General features: G+C 37.7%; 2 protein-coding genes across 2 annotated transcripts in view; one reads left to right on the top strand and one right to left on the bottom strand.

Moving 5' to 3' along the window:
- The window catches only part of plxnd1 (plexin D1), a 60,190-nt gene extending 50,138 nt beyond the window's left edge, over positions 1-10,052 (top strand). The window contains exons 28-36 of the mRNA XM_022739224.1: positions 55-158; positions 1,650-1,713; positions 3,166-3,200; positions 3,834-3,938; positions 4,136-4,299; positions 4,395-4,542; positions 7,642-7,782; positions 7,880-7,954; positions 9,024-10,052. Of these exons, the coding sequence (XP_022594945.1) occupies positions 55-158; positions 1,650-1,713; positions 3,166-3,200; positions 3,834-3,938; positions 4,136-4,299; positions 4,395-4,542; positions 7,642-7,782; positions 7,880-7,954; positions 9,024-9,140 (953 nt within the window). The 3' untranslated portion in view covers positions 9,141-10,052. The remainder of the gene's footprint in view (positions 1-54; positions 159-1,649; positions 1,714-3,165; positions 3,201-3,833; positions 3,939-4,135; positions 4,300-4,394; positions 4,543-7,641; positions 7,783-7,879; positions 7,955-9,023) is intronic.
- A 1,082-nt stretch (positions 10,053-11,134) lies between these two features.
- rho (rhodopsin) overlaps positions 11,135-18,241 on the bottom strand; it is a 19,905-nt gene continuing 12,798 nt past the window's right edge. Inside the window, exons 4-5 of the mRNA XM_022739037.1 lie at positions 12,151-12,390; positions 11,135-11,263 (exon numbers count right to left, since the gene is read on the bottom strand). Coding sequence (XP_022594758.1) covers positions 11,135-11,263; positions 12,151-12,390 — 369 coding nt within the window. The remainder of the gene's footprint in view (positions 11,264-12,150; positions 12,391-18,241) is intronic.

Here is an 18,241-nt window from a genome sequence, read left to right as displayed (position 1 = left end):
TGAAATTGTCTAATATCACTTTCTTCCCTCCTTCCGTCTCTTTCTTTCCTCCAGAGTGGTTTGACTCTGGCAGCAACAGCAAACTTCTGCAGGACCTGGATAACTCTTCAGTGATGGAGGATGGCCGAAAGAAGCTCAACACAGTCTTCCATTACCAGGTGTGTGTGTGTGTGTGTGTGTGTGTGTGTGTGTGTGTGTGTACATGTGTGTGTATTTGTGTGAGACCACTGTGGTGGGTGTACCTGTATATCCCTGATATTGTAACAGCAAAAGCGGGGGTGCTGAAGGTGATAATTCCCTGTAAATGGTGTCACTGGCTGTTTATGGGGGGTGGGGGTGGGGGTACTCTCTGCTATACATTTAGTTGTAGGTTTACTACTGCACCATGTTTCTCTTTATGATTGCTTCGTACAGGTTATTTATGGCAGCATAGCCCTAGCAGAGCTACACACATAACCAGTCTCTATGAATGTGAAGCTGTTTGATATTCCAGCAGGTACTTCTGATAAAGAATACCAGCACATTCATACCCTGATTAGGCTTACCTTTAAAAACTGCTGAAGAGACTTTAGACTGGGTAGTTGTAGACATTTGATTACAATGTATATACTGCAGTACTGCTGATTATATTTCAAACAAGTAGTGTATCTTGGTTTATTTTATTTTATTTATTATCTGTTTTATATGTTAGTAGCATATAGTGTGACCACCCTTTGCCTTTAAGGGGGGCTTCAGTGACTTAAATCTCATATTAATTGTTAAAGAATAAGTCATTAATAATGGAAGTTTAAATCTATTATCCAAGTTTGACACCTACATACTTAAATTAATAATTAACCAATGATTTACAAGTTATGTAAAATTATTTGTCCAGCAGTTAATACATTGTTGATAGTAATAACAGATGTATATATCAGTATATTATTTTACATTTACTGCTATACAACAGTGTATAAAAGTAATTTAAATATACTTTGCATTACATTATCATAATGAACAAGTCATTTTGTTACACAATATTACAGGTAATAAAATGATCATTACTTACATATGCAATAATTATACTCTAAATATTTTTAAAATAATGAGAATTTATCATTTTGTACAGTAATTAGGTTTTATAAAATGTTAGTTTTTTGCTTTCACCTTACTCTCACAGAACAAGTAAAATGTAGTGGTGTCCCATTAAGAATGTTTTTATGTGTGCGTGTGTGTTTGTTTGTGTCTACGCTTATTTGTGCACGAGTAAACAGACGTTCAGTGTTCCTCGACCTTTGACCTGTTACCTGTACTTGTTAAGTGTTGTGTTTAGTTTTTGCTGAGCCATGGGGACAGAGCTGTGAAAGCAGCGAGCTGCAGCGTGTACTAACAGTCTGGGTTCACTGACAAGGCTGTTCAATCTATTTCACCATGGGCTGACTTTAATGGGTCCAGCCAGCCTCCCGCAGACTTGCCACCACTCTAGATGCACGCAAGGCCAACACACACACATACACACATACATATGCACCTCTCAGCACCACACTCCCCTGGAGGGCATGCTTAATGATGCTGTTCTGGTGCACCCCAGCTCACCCCTGACCCCGTCACCTCTGTCCTCTCTCGTCTTTCTTTCCCCCCCTCCTCCTCCGTCTTCTCTCCCTTCACAGATCCCAGAGGGGGCATCACTGGCCATGAGCATGAAAGACAAGAAAGAGAACACCCTGGGGAGAGGTACGTCACCTTCAAACACACCCACTCTCTGTCGCTTTGTCACCCACACTCACCCGCACTTGGATAAATACACGCACTCACTCGATCACAGGAAACAGCACATGCTTAGTTGATCACGAGAACACGACACGCTCATGTAAACACGCATGAAACCACACACCCTCACATCCCCAAAAGACACAGCGGCCATCTAAACACACTCGCACCTAATAAATCACAACACGTACTCTCCTGCTTCATGCAGGAGTTATGCTACTGCCTCATTCAGAGCATTTTTTCCGTGTTATAGATGTATTCCATTAACAAATGTCAGCTTGTGGGAAAAAATGCGACACAAGTTGGTCTATTGTCCAGCCTCAAGCCCGAATATAATGACTGCTCTGCCTGTTGACAGATGAGTTTACATACAGCCTTTAATGGGCTTGTCCATCTGTTGTCTAGGGTCTACCTTACATAATCAGTACCAGACCAGAGCTCAGTTCTGCTCAGGCTCTGTCCATCAAAGCCTCTCCTCTCATTTATACTGGGCCAAAAATAGGCTTATGTGGACCAAACCTGGCTTTGGCTTCAAAGCGTCAAGGGGGTGTTATGAGACTGTAGTGCTCCCTGGCTAATATAAAACACTGTCCTGCCTGCCTGTGATCAGTGTTGAGGGTCTGGACTGAGGCCCGCTGGGCAGGAGCATCTCTGGCAGAGAAGCCTGTAATGAGAACACACTCACCGTGTGTGTGTATGTGTGTATGTGTGTGTGTGTGTGTGTGTGTGTGTGTGTGTGTGTGTGTGTGTGTGTGTGTGTGTGTGTGCATATTGCGCAAATGCCTGTCTTTGTTTTCGCTCGTGTGTGTGTGTGTGTGTGTGTGTGTGTGTGTGTGTGTGTGTGTGTTTGTGTGTTTGTATGTGTGTACAATAATTTACTGTATTTGTTTGTGTTTGTGTCTGCATCTGTGCTTGTGTTTGGACATGCGTCTACTTGTATGCTCATATCTGCTCATGCATGTGTATGAGTGTGTTTGTGTTTAGACCTATATATATATATATATATATATATATAAACCAGCAAGGTTTAATGCTCCTTCCCAGCGTTGGCCAAGCATTACCATCTCATTACACTGGCTCCAGAACCAATCACAGACTCTGTGTGTCTGTCTCCCCTAATCTCTCTCCTTTCTCTCTCCTTTCACTCGTAATCTTTCTTTTTCATTCTCTCAGACAGCTCCCCTCCCCTACCGGCCCACAGTCCACCTTAATCACTTTCTCCTCTCGCATGTACTCTATCTCCCTTGCTCTCCTGTCAATCTCCCTCTTGATTTTTTTTTCCTCTCTCCCTTCTATCTGTCACACTCCTCTGTGCTCCCTCCTCCTGTCTCCTCTCATTCTCTCAGGTCTCCAACTTGCTGATTGCACATTGTTTCATGCTGTGTGTTTCTCTTTTTTTGTCTCCTTCTCCTTTAGTCAAAGATCTGGATACAGAGAAGTATGTACATTTGGTGAGTATCTCCTCATAGGTAATCAGAATGTTTCCTGAAGTGGGGTCCGAGTTTATTGCCAGAGCTTTTCCTGTGTGTGCGAGTGTTAGTCAGTCAGGAGTGGGCCTGACAACAGAGAGAATGGGGGTGAACAGAGGTGAAAAGGAAAGCTGCTGAGAGGACATGACAGCACTAATGCTTCTTAAGCTCTTTTATAAACGTCAGCCAAGATATGGGCCCTTTGACTTTAGAATAATGAGTTCCTTGGAACACAATTTGCCGGGTGAATAGTTAGTTTTACAGGACACCTCTATAGTCCTTTTTTGACACAAGTAGGTGGAATTTGGCTGCTTCTTCTTTTCCCTGCCCCTATTTATACCTGTATGAGCAAGTCAGAGACATGATCCCGCACACAGCAAAAAATCTTTAGAATTTCCCAACTCCCATCACTTCTTCAATTTTGTATATTATTCATTGTGCAAAATACCCTGATGTGATTTCTGGATCATGTGTCTAATGCATGAAACAGAAAAATTCCCCTTTGGCAACTGAGACAGCAGAGACAATAGAGCATTCATTGGACTTCTCCTGTGGGAGTTTATTGCTTCAACCTGTGTGCAGTATGTTTGACCTTTGACCTCTGTTGTGTTCCAGGTCCTACCTCATGACGAGCTGATGGAGACCAAGAAGTCACACAGACAGAGCCATCGCAAGAAAGTCCTGCCTGAAATCTACCTGACACGCCTGCTGTCTACCAAGGTGAGCAGAAACAAGAGACTGCTTATGTTGCCAGCGCCTCAAACAGACTTCAGTTACAGCTAGATATCTATGTCACCGTTCCATTTCATCTTTTTATCTCCCATATTAGCCTCAGGAGCCGACCAGAAATGCCATCACATGACATGAAACCATGTCTCTGCGTATTTATGAGCCGCCTTTTTTCTTTTCCTCCACAGGGAACTCTTCAGAAGTTCTTGGATGACCTCTTTCAGGCCATCCTTAGCATCCCTCCGGATCGGCCCCCTCTGGCTGTCAAATATTTCTTTGACTTCCTGGAGGAACAGGCTGACAAACGGGGCATCACAGACCCAGACACCCTGCACATCTGGAAAACCAACAGGTAGACATCCTAACTCTATGATTAAAGTCCCCTTTGGTCCCCTCACTGTGCAAGTGCATGGCTTTAAAAGCTTATCTTCCCCTCCCTGTGTGCAGTTTACCTCTGCGTTTCTGGGTGAACATCCTGAAGAATCCTCAGTTTGTGTTTGACATTGATAAGACGGACCACATGGACGCCTGTCTGTCTGTCATCGCCCAGGCTTTCATAGACGCCTGCTCCATCTCTGACCTGCAGCTAGGCAAGGTGAGTCTGTCTATCAGTCTATCTACCTATCAATTCAAGAGTTTATAAAGTCTGTCACTGTGGATCGTCTCTGAGTAAAAAATGAAGACACTTCTGATTCATTGTCTTCCCATAATATGGGGGCTTTTGGGGTAAACAGGAAATATAATGTTGCTTTGAGTGAGTTAGTTAGCTGTGAGCTACATTTGGAGCCTCTATTTGTTTACACTTTGGCAAACTGGCAAAGTATCCCAAATAAGCTATTAGCAGTTCCTGTTTGCAATATACCCATCAATGCGCAGACAACTATCAGTAAATTTCTTTGATACTGAAAAAACTTTAAAAGTTCTGGAGTCATAACAAGCATCTTATTTCTGTGATTTATAATGGATTTATGGATGTTCATTCACTATGTATCTAGCTCTTCATCTGTCTCCCTCACCCCCCGGGGGAGGCTCGCCTCTGCTCTATCGTAATGTAACTATCTATCATATCCACCTGATTACTGATTAAATACATGATTAAATAATGGTTATATATCCGTCTATCCATCTGTCTGTGTTTGTGCCTGTCTATGTATATATCTATCTAACACGCACACACACACACACACACACACACACACACACACACACACACACACACACACACACACACACACACTCACACACACACACATATACCTCCCTAGTCCCCCTGTGAACCCTCATCCCAAAGCCTTCAGACTGTCAGCTCCATCTACCTCTGCTCATGTTATTTCAGCCCAGTCGGCTGATCCAAGGTCATGAGCACCAGGGATCTCTTTTTGTGCTTTGTGTGAGTGCATGTACATGTGCACGTGTGTGTGTGCATGTGTGTGTGTGTGTGTTCAGGCGTGTGTGTCTGTATGTCTGTCTGTGTGTGTGTGTGTGTGTGTGTGTGTGTGTGTGTGTGTGTGTGTGTGTGTGTGTTGTGTGTGTCTGTGTGTGTGCTTGCATGTCAATGTCCTCACTGCTCACAAATCCGTCTCATCCCTCAGACACCGTGACCCTGAGCACGCTCTGCTTCCTGTCTCTCTCTGACTGGTTTCCTCCCTGGAGGAAGTCGAGGACTCATCAAATAATGCTCTTCTTTCACTTAGGAACACTCTGATTTATATACTTCACTTCAGCGCCAAAGCCAGTGCACTCATATGTATATGCAGGCAGATATCTACCGGTGGATACACAGACATAAGAGCAACAGCTCTGAGACATTTTCGCACAGAGTGTGTCTGCAGCCTCCTCATTAACATGTCGCATCTGGCTGTGCAAGTACAGTGCTGTGGAGTCATCAGGTTTAAGGATATGGCCATGTTTTCTCCTGTAGGTCAAGGAGACTGACATGACACACAACACTACACACAACACTTTCCCCAAGTGTTTACAGTCGTTTGTTTGTGCATGCGTATGAGTGTGTGTGTGATGGCCTCGGGACAGGACAGTGAAGGGTACAGGGTCTGGATTAGCAGGAGCACAGCAGGGGTGAGAAAGAGGGGTAGGAAACTAAGCAACGTTCACTGTTTCCACGGAAACCCTCTTATCTGGCAAGATGCAGACATGGAGGGCCACGGGGTCACAGGGGGGTTACCAGGCAGATGGACGAGCAGCAGGAAGTGATCTTGTGGACAGGAAGAGAGAGGGTTCCCTATCAGAGGGAGCGACTGTGGCCGCAGCCTTTCAGTCCCACAGCACCTTTAACACACACAAACACGCTCACACACAAACAAACACACATTAGGTGACACAAATAACTCATGACACATAGAAATATTAAGGTGCGCTGTAAGCACATTCGGTGATGCTGAAAGCGGAGGCTGCCCGTCTCTTTTACCTCCTCTTTTTCCCTGCCCTACTTTCTCTCTGTCCCTTTCTCTCTTGCTCACACACAGCACACAGAGACCCACGCACACTCACTCGCAACAGTAGTCACCACTTAAACCTGAATATGCCCACAACCTCTTAGCCCCGCTACTTTTCTTCCTGCTTGAATAAGCATCAGTGCGAGAGCCTGAAGTGACTGTGGAGAGAGTGGCAGAGGTATGAAGGAGTATTGTTTACACTGGAATGTTCCTTCTCCTGCTCTGACTTTTTTGAGTCTCCCATTGTGTGGAAAGGAAAACGTTCCCTCCCTCTATTGTCTCATTTTAGGCTGGTTTAGATTGGGTCATTAACAAATAACTTCCAGTGTAACTGAACAGCTCCTTATTCGGACATTAGCACCAGTGGTGGAAGAAATACTACTTACTTTAGTAAAACTAATAATACCACTCTGTAAAAATCAGCTAAATGTATGTAAAGCATCAAAAGTTGCATTTTAATGTTTTAGCTGGTCAAGATGAAGCTTGGTTTAATTGCATAATATAATAATTCCTTCATATAGTAATAATGTATATAATATAATAATCATCCATCATATTATTTGGCCAATTATATGTTTTTTAAAGTAAATTCTTAATCAGCAAAGTAAGCAGTAACTACAGTTTTCAGGTTAGTATAGTGAATTGAAAGTAGAATATTTGCCTCTGGTATGTTGTGATTTGGAAGTAAAAAGTGGCATAAAATTAAAATAAAAGTAACTCAAAATTGTAAGTGAGTAAGTGAACTTTGTCAATTTCTACCATTGATTAGTGCCTGATTGCAACCACACAACGTACAAAAGTACAAACCTTATCATCTAAGACGACTGAGGTCATTAATAATAGTTTATTAATTAACCCTAAAAGTTGAAGTTACCATATATGGAGCTTCGGGTAGTCTTATAGTCCTCCAATCATGTATATCCATGACCTAGCTCACATTCAACAACACTGAGACCTCATCTTAGTTGCTCGACTGCTGAATGCCTTAGGTGGTTTAACTCCAGCCTCCTCCTGTATTAGCACTTAGCTGTTTGTGAATTGTGAAATTTTCTTTTAATGTGTTAATTTCTGTATCTCAGGCTCTGCCAAGGGCTCTGTGAGCTCAGAAAATGTCCATATCAAGCTCGTTCAGATTTGCTCCAGAGCATCACATGAGCCACACCATGCCAAACTAATATTAGTTAAAACTCTGACATGAGTGTCCTGACTGAAATGTGTTTGTGTGTTGTTTTTTTTTTCAGGACTCCCCTACCAACAAGCTGCTGTATGCCAAGGAGATCCCTGAGTATAAGAAGAGAGTGCAGTGCTATTATCAGCAGATACAGGAAATGGCACCTCTCAGTGAGCAGGAGATGAATGCTCACCTGGCCGAAGAGTCACGGGTGAGTACAGTGTTCAGAATGTACCTGTGTGTTAGTCTCTGAGTCTGTTTTCTTTTGAAATTGAATCTAATGTTGCGCTCTGTTGTCCATCCTGCAGAAATACAGAAACGAATTCAACACCAACCTGGCCTTGACAGAAATCTACAAATATGCCAAAAGATACAGAAACCAGGTGAGAGAAGAGATTCTTACGTTACTTCTCTGTCTTCCTGATGTCAGATTCAGATTAGATATGTTACTCGTGTTTAAACTGGCCTGTTTCTGCAGCCACAACACCTTAGTCAACCCCTTTTGTTGTATAAAATTTCACAGATGGGTATCAGAGTGTGGCGTATCACCGTGGAAGATCATGTACATGTTGAGAGATGTATCAGTCCATAAACAGCCTTACAGCTTGTCACTCAAATACCCAAATATCCTTCGAATATCTTCACTAATTAGCTATTTGCTATCGTTAAATGTTTTTAGAAGAAAGGCTGCTGCTCGGGAGTTAATGACACTAACTCCCGAGCAGCAGCCACTATTCAATGTGTCCAATCCTCCCTTCCAGCCCACATATACCTTTCACTTTAAGCAAACAACATGCTGTTTACCTTCTCTTTATCCACCACCCCTATCTGCTTAATGACAGTGTTAAGTTGCAGCTTCATATCTCTTGTTTCGCTTTGAACTAGCCCTCTTCCAGCCCCTGCTGTCCTCCCCCATGTTCCCTTACTGATGTGACTATTCTCTGGAGAGGCTTAGTCAGTGGTGACTGTGCCTTAATGGAGCACCCTCATGATAATACAGTTTAGCTGCTTTCCACTGTCATGCTACTGTACTGACGTGGGCCAGGGGCTTAGGCTCTGATTCACAGAGCTCTGTGAATGGCCCCTGATTGCCTTTTCTCTCGCCCCAGCTCAGTTCGCTCTGCCTGGTAGCACATTGCCGCTAAGAGCCCATAAATCCCACTGACACGGTGACAACTATTGGGCATGAAAAACAGAGCAGATGTGGGTTTTGTAAATATGTGAAGTGCAAAGGCTTTTGTGGCGTGGAGGCATGCATGAAGGCAGGAGAAGAGGCTGAAGCACTTTCACTTTCTCCTCTGCTGCTCTCCCCTTCTCTCTCGTTCAACTTTCTATGTCCAGGCAGGTGGCTGATTTTCCTCCCTCTCCCAGAGAGATAGATGCATGAATGCTCGACAGCCACTGAAAGTCATCTTTGTTGTGTTTTTCTTTTCTGTCCCCTCCCCTCCTCAGGTGGTGAATGCTCTGGAGTCTAACCCCACTGCACGGCGCACTCAGCTGCACCACAAGTTCGAGCAGGTCATTGCCCTTGTGGAGGACAACATCTACGAGTGCTGCAGTGAAGCTTGAACCTGCCAGTCTCTTCTACTAGCCGCCTCTTTCTCCTGCTGACAGCTGCCTTTCTCCCACCCACATGGTTACTTGGGAACGTCGGGCCACTGTGGAGTTAGCCTTCTTAAGTGTCATTATTATTCCCACAGAATCTAACAAGCGTGAAAAGTGGCAGAGCAAAGGACTTAAACCTGCCTCTCGTGCGTTACACATTTTGCGAGGTGTCTCCCTCCTGTCATCTGGGAACGCCAAGCAATTTTCCCAAATCTTTCCCCATGACACGGACAGAATTCCAGTCTGGCTCAGCTATGCTTTAGGGGGAATGTGTAGGAACTTGGAGATGAGCCTTTTTTTTGTGGATGTCTTTAAAGTTACTGGGAGCTACAGTAAGCCCTGGTGGCAATCTTAAACGCACTGAACCCTTTTCTGAAGGGAACGAGCCAATGATGCACTGTACTGTATTATATTGTCCATAGCAATATTTATAGATGTGTTATAATGCTTTCAAGTGGCCTGTTCATCAGGATGAGTAGGAAGGAGCGCGACAAAACTCCTCCCATCTCCTAAAGCCTGCAATGTTCTCAGGTGTGATTGGTGAAGATGGGTGATTCGCTCCCATCGGTGCTCTGAACAATACGTCCCATTGTGCTTTGCAGGTTGATGATGGGTTGAGGGGAGTGGAGAGAGGAATATAAATGACTGAAATTAATTAAATCAAATGTTATGTAGTTCACTGGGAAGAGCTGCATCAGTATAGAAGTGTTGATCAGTGTGCTTGTAAATGAATGAATATCATGTTGGATTATGACCAATTTAAAAGAGGGAAATTTACATTTATGGAAAAAAAAGTGAGCTCAATATAATCTGAAGAGAGACTGTATTTGTGATGCCAAATGACTTGTCAGAGTTTGTGAAATAAATTACAGTATTTAGGATTTTAAAGTGTCTAATGATGACAACATTTATTGTACTGAGTCTCAGAGTGCTTCATTTCTAAATGCATTTCAACACAGTGGAGTTTAACATTTGAAAACCATTAAGATTTGGCCTGCCACCCAACAGCCCACAAACTAGCATCTGGAACGTGTCAGAAAGCCTTGTAAATGTTCTCATGATGGAGCAAGTAAGGGAAAAGTCATGGAGACATTTAGCTTTGTTTTTATTGCAGGACACAGAACAACTTCCACAAGATCCTAGCCTTTACACAATGAACAAAATAATATCCCCAAATAACAACCCCATATCTCTTTAATACACACACTGACATTCTGACATCCATTTTAATACATAAACGTGCACCACACACACACACACACACACACACACACACACACACACACACACACACACACACACATACACATCCAGTCTCTTGCAGGAGGCACCTTCTCAGGTCCATCTGTTTACACTCATGTCTCAGTCGATGCCAAGAATAAACAAGCCACTTCAGCTTCATCACCGTAAAGACAAGAGGAGAGACAGAAAGACCAGAGGACAGCCCTGTCTGATACCTTAAAAACCCATGAGATATCTAAAGAAATTCATGACTAATTTCATCTAAGTATTCATAAATTTAATTGTTCAAAGCGCATTTTTTGGGGGATACACAGCTGAAACAATCATTTGAACAAGAGCTGATGTGGATGAAATCATGTGGTGTGGTTTGTAGTGTTAGGTTTTCACCCATTATGTATATTTTTGGGTCGTTGGGACATTGGAATTTGTTCAGTTGGATCATCACATAGACAACACTCCCTTGATGCCGGGTTAAACTCTGTGAAGCCAGCTGAACACTTTCCATGATTAAATGGATTGAGAATACACATGCTGGCTCTTGAGTAGGTCAGTCCCACCAAAGGTGCGGTCGTGCTGCTGCAGTGAAGACACATGGAGAGGTAAGTCAAGAGGATTGGCCAATAGAACATACTGGTGCTTGGCGGTAGAGGGTCCTGAGGTGTGCAGGGACAGATGGGACAAGGAAGAGGAGGAGCCATGGGGGGGATGGGGGCAGGTCAAGCGGGGGCCACCTGGCTGGAAGATACAGATGAAGTCTGGGTTTTGGAGGCTGTGGCGGCAGCAGCCTCGTCGTCTCCAAATGGGTTCTTTCCACAGCACACTGTGGTGATCATGCAGTTTCTGAACTGGAGGCCAAAAAGAAAAAGAAGATCGGAATCACATTTATGATACAGTAAAGTAAAGTATTCAGATCTTTAAGTAAAAACAGTGCACTGTCAAAATATTCCATTACTAGTCCCGTATACAAAATCCTACTTAGGTCAAGGTACAGCAATATTATAAGCAAAATGTTCTTAAAATTTCAAAAGAAAAAGTATTCATTACATAGAAAATATCTCCTTTGACTGAAGTATAATTTCATTACATTGTTAGACTATTAAATACTGATGTAAAAATGCATTAGCAGCATTTTTACAGTTGTAGCTGCTCCAAGTGGAGTTATTTTGACTACTTAAGATACAATTCAGTAGTTTAGGCCACTGGTTCCCAAACTATGAGTTGGGCACTCTCCTGAGGGTCACAAATAATCTGACAGGTCATGAGATAGTAAATGGTACAAAAAAAGATTTTAAAGAATGCTATGACATAAACTTATCTTCATTTTTTATGATTTTTTTGTGCCTTGTTTGAACAGTTATTTAACTATGTAAGGCATTTAGTTGGGAAATAAGTCTTTTGGTGGAACTCCTACCAATTCAGCACTGCTTTTTTAGTGACGGGTCATATCCCAAAAAGGGTGATTTAATCTTTAACAAGGCATTTAATTTTATGAACATATTATACATTTTTAATGTAGAATGTTACTGGCAAAGTAACTACAGCTGTCAGATAAATAGTGTAGTAAGGCCAGTGGAGAAAGAAGTATATAGTAATATTTGCCTTGAAAAATGTTGTGAAGTGGAATTATGAAGTAACATTAAATGGAAGTTACCCAGAATTGTTCTTGAGTAGAATACTTGATTATGTACTTAGCTACAAAGAATAACCAAACCAGGATATTTGCTTCACATGCCTGTCTGTTTAGCAGAATGTAGATGACTGGGTTGTACAGAGCAGCACTCTTGGCGAAGAAGGCTGGAGCAGTCATGAATACAGGTCCAAACTCAGCTCCCTGATTGGCAAAGATGTACCACGCCACTGTGGCATAGGGGACCCAGCACACCAGGAAGGAGATCACCATGACAATGACCATACGTGTCACTTCTTTCTCAGCTCTCTGTGTGGTTTCAGACTCCTGCTGCTGAGCTGCAGCCTGAACACAGACAGATGCAGCTCATTAAATAATGAAAGGACTAATCTGTGATGCAAATGTAGACAAAGGGGTTAATCTATCACTAAAAGTGAAAAGAAAAGAGAAAATGCACAGGATTAGACTACAGAACTGACAGACATGTCTTTTAATCAACAAAATGACAATACAAAAAAGTGTGACATTTATCTGCCTTACTATACTGTGATAAGTATATGCCATACCACAATAATTTTATGCCTTACGATACTATGAAATTTTTTTTGACATTTTCATGCCTTACTGTACTATGAAATTTTTATGCATTACTATGATATGATGTTTTTTGTCATTTTTATGCCTTAGTATACTATGACTTTTGATGACATTTTTATGCTTTACTAAGTTATGACATTTCTTGCCTGACTGTACTATGACATGTTTTGACATTTTTGTACCTCAATATACTATGACATTTCTATGCCTTACTATAATATGACATTGTTTTACCGTTTTTTGACATACTGTACTGTGACATATTTTTACATTTTTATGCCTCACTGTGATATGACATTTCTATGTATTATTGTACTAGGATATATTTTGAAATTTTTTGACTTTCTATACTATGACATATTTTGACATTTTTTGACAATCCATACTGTGACTTTTTTTTTACATTTTTATGCCTCACTGTGATATGACATTTCTATGTATTATTGTACTAGGATATATTTTGAAATTTTTTGACTTTCTATACTATGACATATTTTGACATTTTTTGCCTTATGACGTTTTTCCACATTTTTATGCCTTACTTTATTATGTCATTTTTATGCTGTACTGTACTATGGCATATTTTGACATTTTTTGACAATCCATACTGTGACTTTTTTTTTACATTTTTATGCCTTACTATACTATGACGTTTTAATCCATACTATACTATAATGTTTTTTGACAATTTCATGCCATACTATACTATGACATTTTAAACTAAACTATACTATGACATTTTTTTACATTGTTTTATTGTACTAGGATATATTTTGAAATTTTTTGACTTTCTATACTATGACATATTTTGACATTTTTTGCCTTATGACGTTTTTCCACATTTTTATGCCTTACTTTATTATGTCATTTCATGCCATACTGTACTATCACGTTTTTTGACGTTTTATGCCATGCTATACTATGACGTTTTTTGACGTTTTATGCCATACTATACTATGACGTTTTTTGACAATTTTATGCCATATTATAATTGTAAATTTTTTGACGTTTTATGCCATATTATATTTTGACATTTTAATACATACTATGCTATGATTTTTTTTGGCAATTTTATGCCATATTATAATTATACATTTTATGACGTTTTATACCATACTATACTATGACGTTTTTTGACAATTTTATGCCATATTATACTGTGACATTTTTTGACATTTTATGCCATACTATACTATGATATTTTAATCCATACTACACTATGACGTTTTTTGAATATTTTATGCCATACTATACTGAGACATTTTTTGACGTTTTATGCCATACTATACTATGACGTTTTAATCCATACTATACTGACGTTTTTTGACAATTTTATCCCATATTATACTGTGACGTTTTTTGACGTTTTATGCCATACTATACTGACGTTTTAATCCATACTATACTATGACGTTTTTTGACAATTTTATGCCATATTATACTATGACGTTTTTTGATTATTTTATGCCATATTATACTATGATGTTTTTTGACGTTTTATGCCATACTATACTATGACGTTTTAATCGATACTATACTATGACTTTTTTTGACAATTTTATGCCATATTATACTGTGACATTTTTGGACGTTTTATGCCATACTATACTGTGACGTTTTTTGACAATTTTATGCCAAGTTATAATTGTAAGTTTTTTCATGTTTTATACCATACTATACTATGACATTTTTTGAAAATTTTATGTCATATTATAATTATAAGTTTTTTGACGTTTTATGCCATACTATACTATGACGTTTTAATACATACTATACTATGACGTTTTTTGACAATTTTATACCATATTATACTATGACGTTTTTTGACGTTTTATGCCATACTATACTATGACGTTTTAATCCATACTATACTATGTCGTTTTAATACATACTATACTATGACTTTTTTTGAAAATTTTATGTCATATTATAATTGTAAGTTTTTTGACGTTTTATGCCATACTATACTATGACATTTTAATCCATACTATACTATGACTTTTTTGACAATTTTATGCCATATTATACTGTGACATTTTTGGACATTTTATGCCATACTATGCTATGACATTTTTTGACAATTTTATGCCATATTATACTATGAGGTTTTTTGACGTTTTATGCCATACTATACTATAACGTTTTAATACATACTATACTATGACGTTTTTTGACAATTTTATACCATACTATACTATGACATTTTTTACGTTTTATGCCATACTCTACTATGACGTTTTTTGACAATTTTATACCATATTATAATTGTAAGTTTTTTCACGTTTTATGCCACATTATACTATGACGTTTTAATATATACTATACTATGTCGTTTTTTGACAATTTTATGCCATATTATAATTATAAATTTTTTGACGTTTTATGCCATACTATACTATGATGTTTTTTGACAATTTTATGCCGTACTATACTGTGACGTTTTCTGACGTTTTCTGCCATATTGTACTATGACATTTTAATACATACTATACTATGACGTTTTTTTTTAAAGTTTTATGCCATATTATACTATGACGTTTTTTGAGGTTTTATGCCATACTATACTATGACGTTTTAATCCATAGTATATACTATGACATTATTTGACAATTTTATGGCATATTATACTGTGACATTTTTTGACGTTTTATGCCATACTATACTATGACGTTTTTTGACAATTTTATGCCATATTATATTATGACGTTTTTTACGTTTTATACCATGCTATACTATGACATTTTAATCCATACTATACTATGACGATTTTTGACAATTTTATGCCATATTTTACTGTGACGTTTTTTGACGTTTTATGCCATGATATAGTATGACGTTTTAATACATACTATACTATGACGTTTTTTGACAATTTTATGCAATACTATTATATGACGCTTTTTGAAAATTTTATGCCGTATTATAAATGTAAGATTTTTCACGTTTTATGCCAGACGATACTATGACGTTTTAATACATACTATACTATGACGTTTTTTGACAATTTTATGCAATACTATTATATGACGCTTTTTGAAAATTTTATGCCGTATTATAAATGTAAGATTTTTCACGTTTTATGCCAGACGATACTATGACGTTTTAATACATACTATACTATGACGTTTTTTGACAATTTTATGACATATTATAATTATACCTTTTTTTGACGTTTCATGCCATACTATACTATGATGTTTTTTGACAATTTTATGCCATATTATACTATGACGTTTTTTGACGTTTTATACCATACTATACTATGACGTGTTAATACCATACTATACTATGACGTTTTTTGACATTTTATGCCATACTATAATATGAAGTTTTGATACATACTACACTATGACGTTTTTTGACGTTTTATGCCAAACTATAATATGACGTTTTGATATATACTATACTATGACGTTTTTTGACAATTTTATGCCATATTATACTGTGTCGTTTTTTGACGTTTTATTCCATACTATACTATGACGTTTCAATACATACTATACTATGACGTTTTTTGACAATTTTATGCCATATTATAATGTGACATTTTTTGATATTTTATGCCATACTATACTATGACATTTTAATCCATACTACACTATGACGCTTTTTGAAAATTTTATGCCATATTTTAATTGTAAGATTTTTCACATTTTATGCCATACTATACTATGACGTTTGAATACATACTATGCTATGACGTTTTTTGACAATTTTATGACATATTATAATTACACATTTTTTGACATTTCATGCCATACTATACTATGATGTTTTTTGACAATTTTATGCCATATTATACAATGACGTTTTTTGACGTTTTATACCATACTATACTATGACGTGTTAATACCATACTATACTATGACGTTTTTTGACATTTTATGCCATACTATAATATGAAGTTTTGATACATACTATACTATGACGTTTTTTGACGTTTTATGCCAAACTATAATATGACGTTTTGATATATACTATACTATGACGTTTTTTGACAATTTTATGCCATACTATACTATGACGTTTTTTGACAATTTTATGCCATATTATACTATGACACTTTTTGACGTTTTATGCCAAACTATTCTATGACGTTTTTTGACAGTTTTATGCCATATTATACTGTGACATTTTTTGACGTTTTATGCCATACTATACTATGACATTTTTTGACAATTTTATGCCATGTTATAACTGTGACATTTTTGGACGTTTTATGCCATACTATACTATGATGTTTTTTGACAATTTTATGCCATATCATACTGTGACGTTTTTTGACGTTTTATGCCATACTATACTATGACGTTTCAATACATACTATACTATGACGTTTTTTGACAATTTTATGCCATATTATACTGTGACGTTTTTTGATGTTTTATGCCATACGATACTATGACGTTTCAATACATACTATACTATGACGTTTTTTGACAATTTTATGCCATACTATACTATGACGTTTTTTGACGTTTTATGCCAAACTATAATATGATGTTTTGATAGATACTATACTATGACGTTTTTTGACAATTTTATGCCATACTATACTATGACGTTTTTTGACGTTTTATGCCAAATCATAATATGACGTTTTGATACATACTATACTATGACGTTTTTTGACAATTTTATGCCATATCATACTGTGACGTTTTTTGATGTTTTATGCCATACGATACTATGACGTTTCAATACATACTATACTATGACGTTTTTTGACAATTTTATACCATATTATACTATGCCACTTTTTGACGTTTTATGCCATACTATACTATGACATTTTTTGACAATTTTATGCCATATTATAAATGTACGTTTTTTCACGTTTTATGCCATACTATACTATGACGTTTTAATACATACTATACTATGACGTTTTTGACAATTTTATGCCATATTATAATTATACATTTTTTTACCTTTAATGCCATACTATACTATGACGTTTTTTGACGTTTTATGCCAAACTATAATATGACGTTTTGATACATACTATACTATGACGTTTTTTGACAATTTTATGCTATATTATACTGTGAGGTTTTTTGACGTTTTATGCCATACTATTCTATGATGTTTTTTGACAGTTTTATGCAATATTATACTGTGACATTTTTTGACGTTTTATGCCATACTATACTATGACATTTTTTGACAATTTTATGCCATGTTATAACTGTAACATTTTTGGACGTTTTATGCCATACTATACTATGACTTTTTTTGACAATTTTATGCCGTACTATACTATGACGTTTTTTGACGTTTTATGCCAAACTATAATATGACGTTTTGATACATACTATACTATGACGTTTTTTGACAATTTTATGCCATACTATACTATGACGTTTTTTGACGTTTTATGCCATACTATACTATGACGTTTTTTGAATATTTTATGCCAAACTATAATATGACGTTTTGATATATACTATGCTATGACGTTTTTTGACAATTTTATGACATATTATAATTATACATTTTTTGACGTTTTATGCCATACTATACTATGATGTTTTTTGACAATTTTATGCCATATCATACTGTGAAGTTTTTTGACGTTTTATGCCATACTATACTATGA

The sequence above is a fragment of the Seriola dumerili genome, unplaced genomic scaffold (genome assembly GCF_002260705.1).
Source record: "Seriola dumerili isolate Sdu_G_001 unplaced genomic scaffold, Sdu_1.0 BDQW01000043.1, whole genome shotgun sequence".
Taxonomy (NCBI): domain Eukaryota; kingdom Metazoa; phylum Chordata; class Actinopteri; order Carangiformes; family Carangidae; genus Seriola; species Seriola dumerili.
Note: the sequence above shows the minus strand (reverse complement) of the source record. Positions and strands in the feature narration are given on the sequence as shown.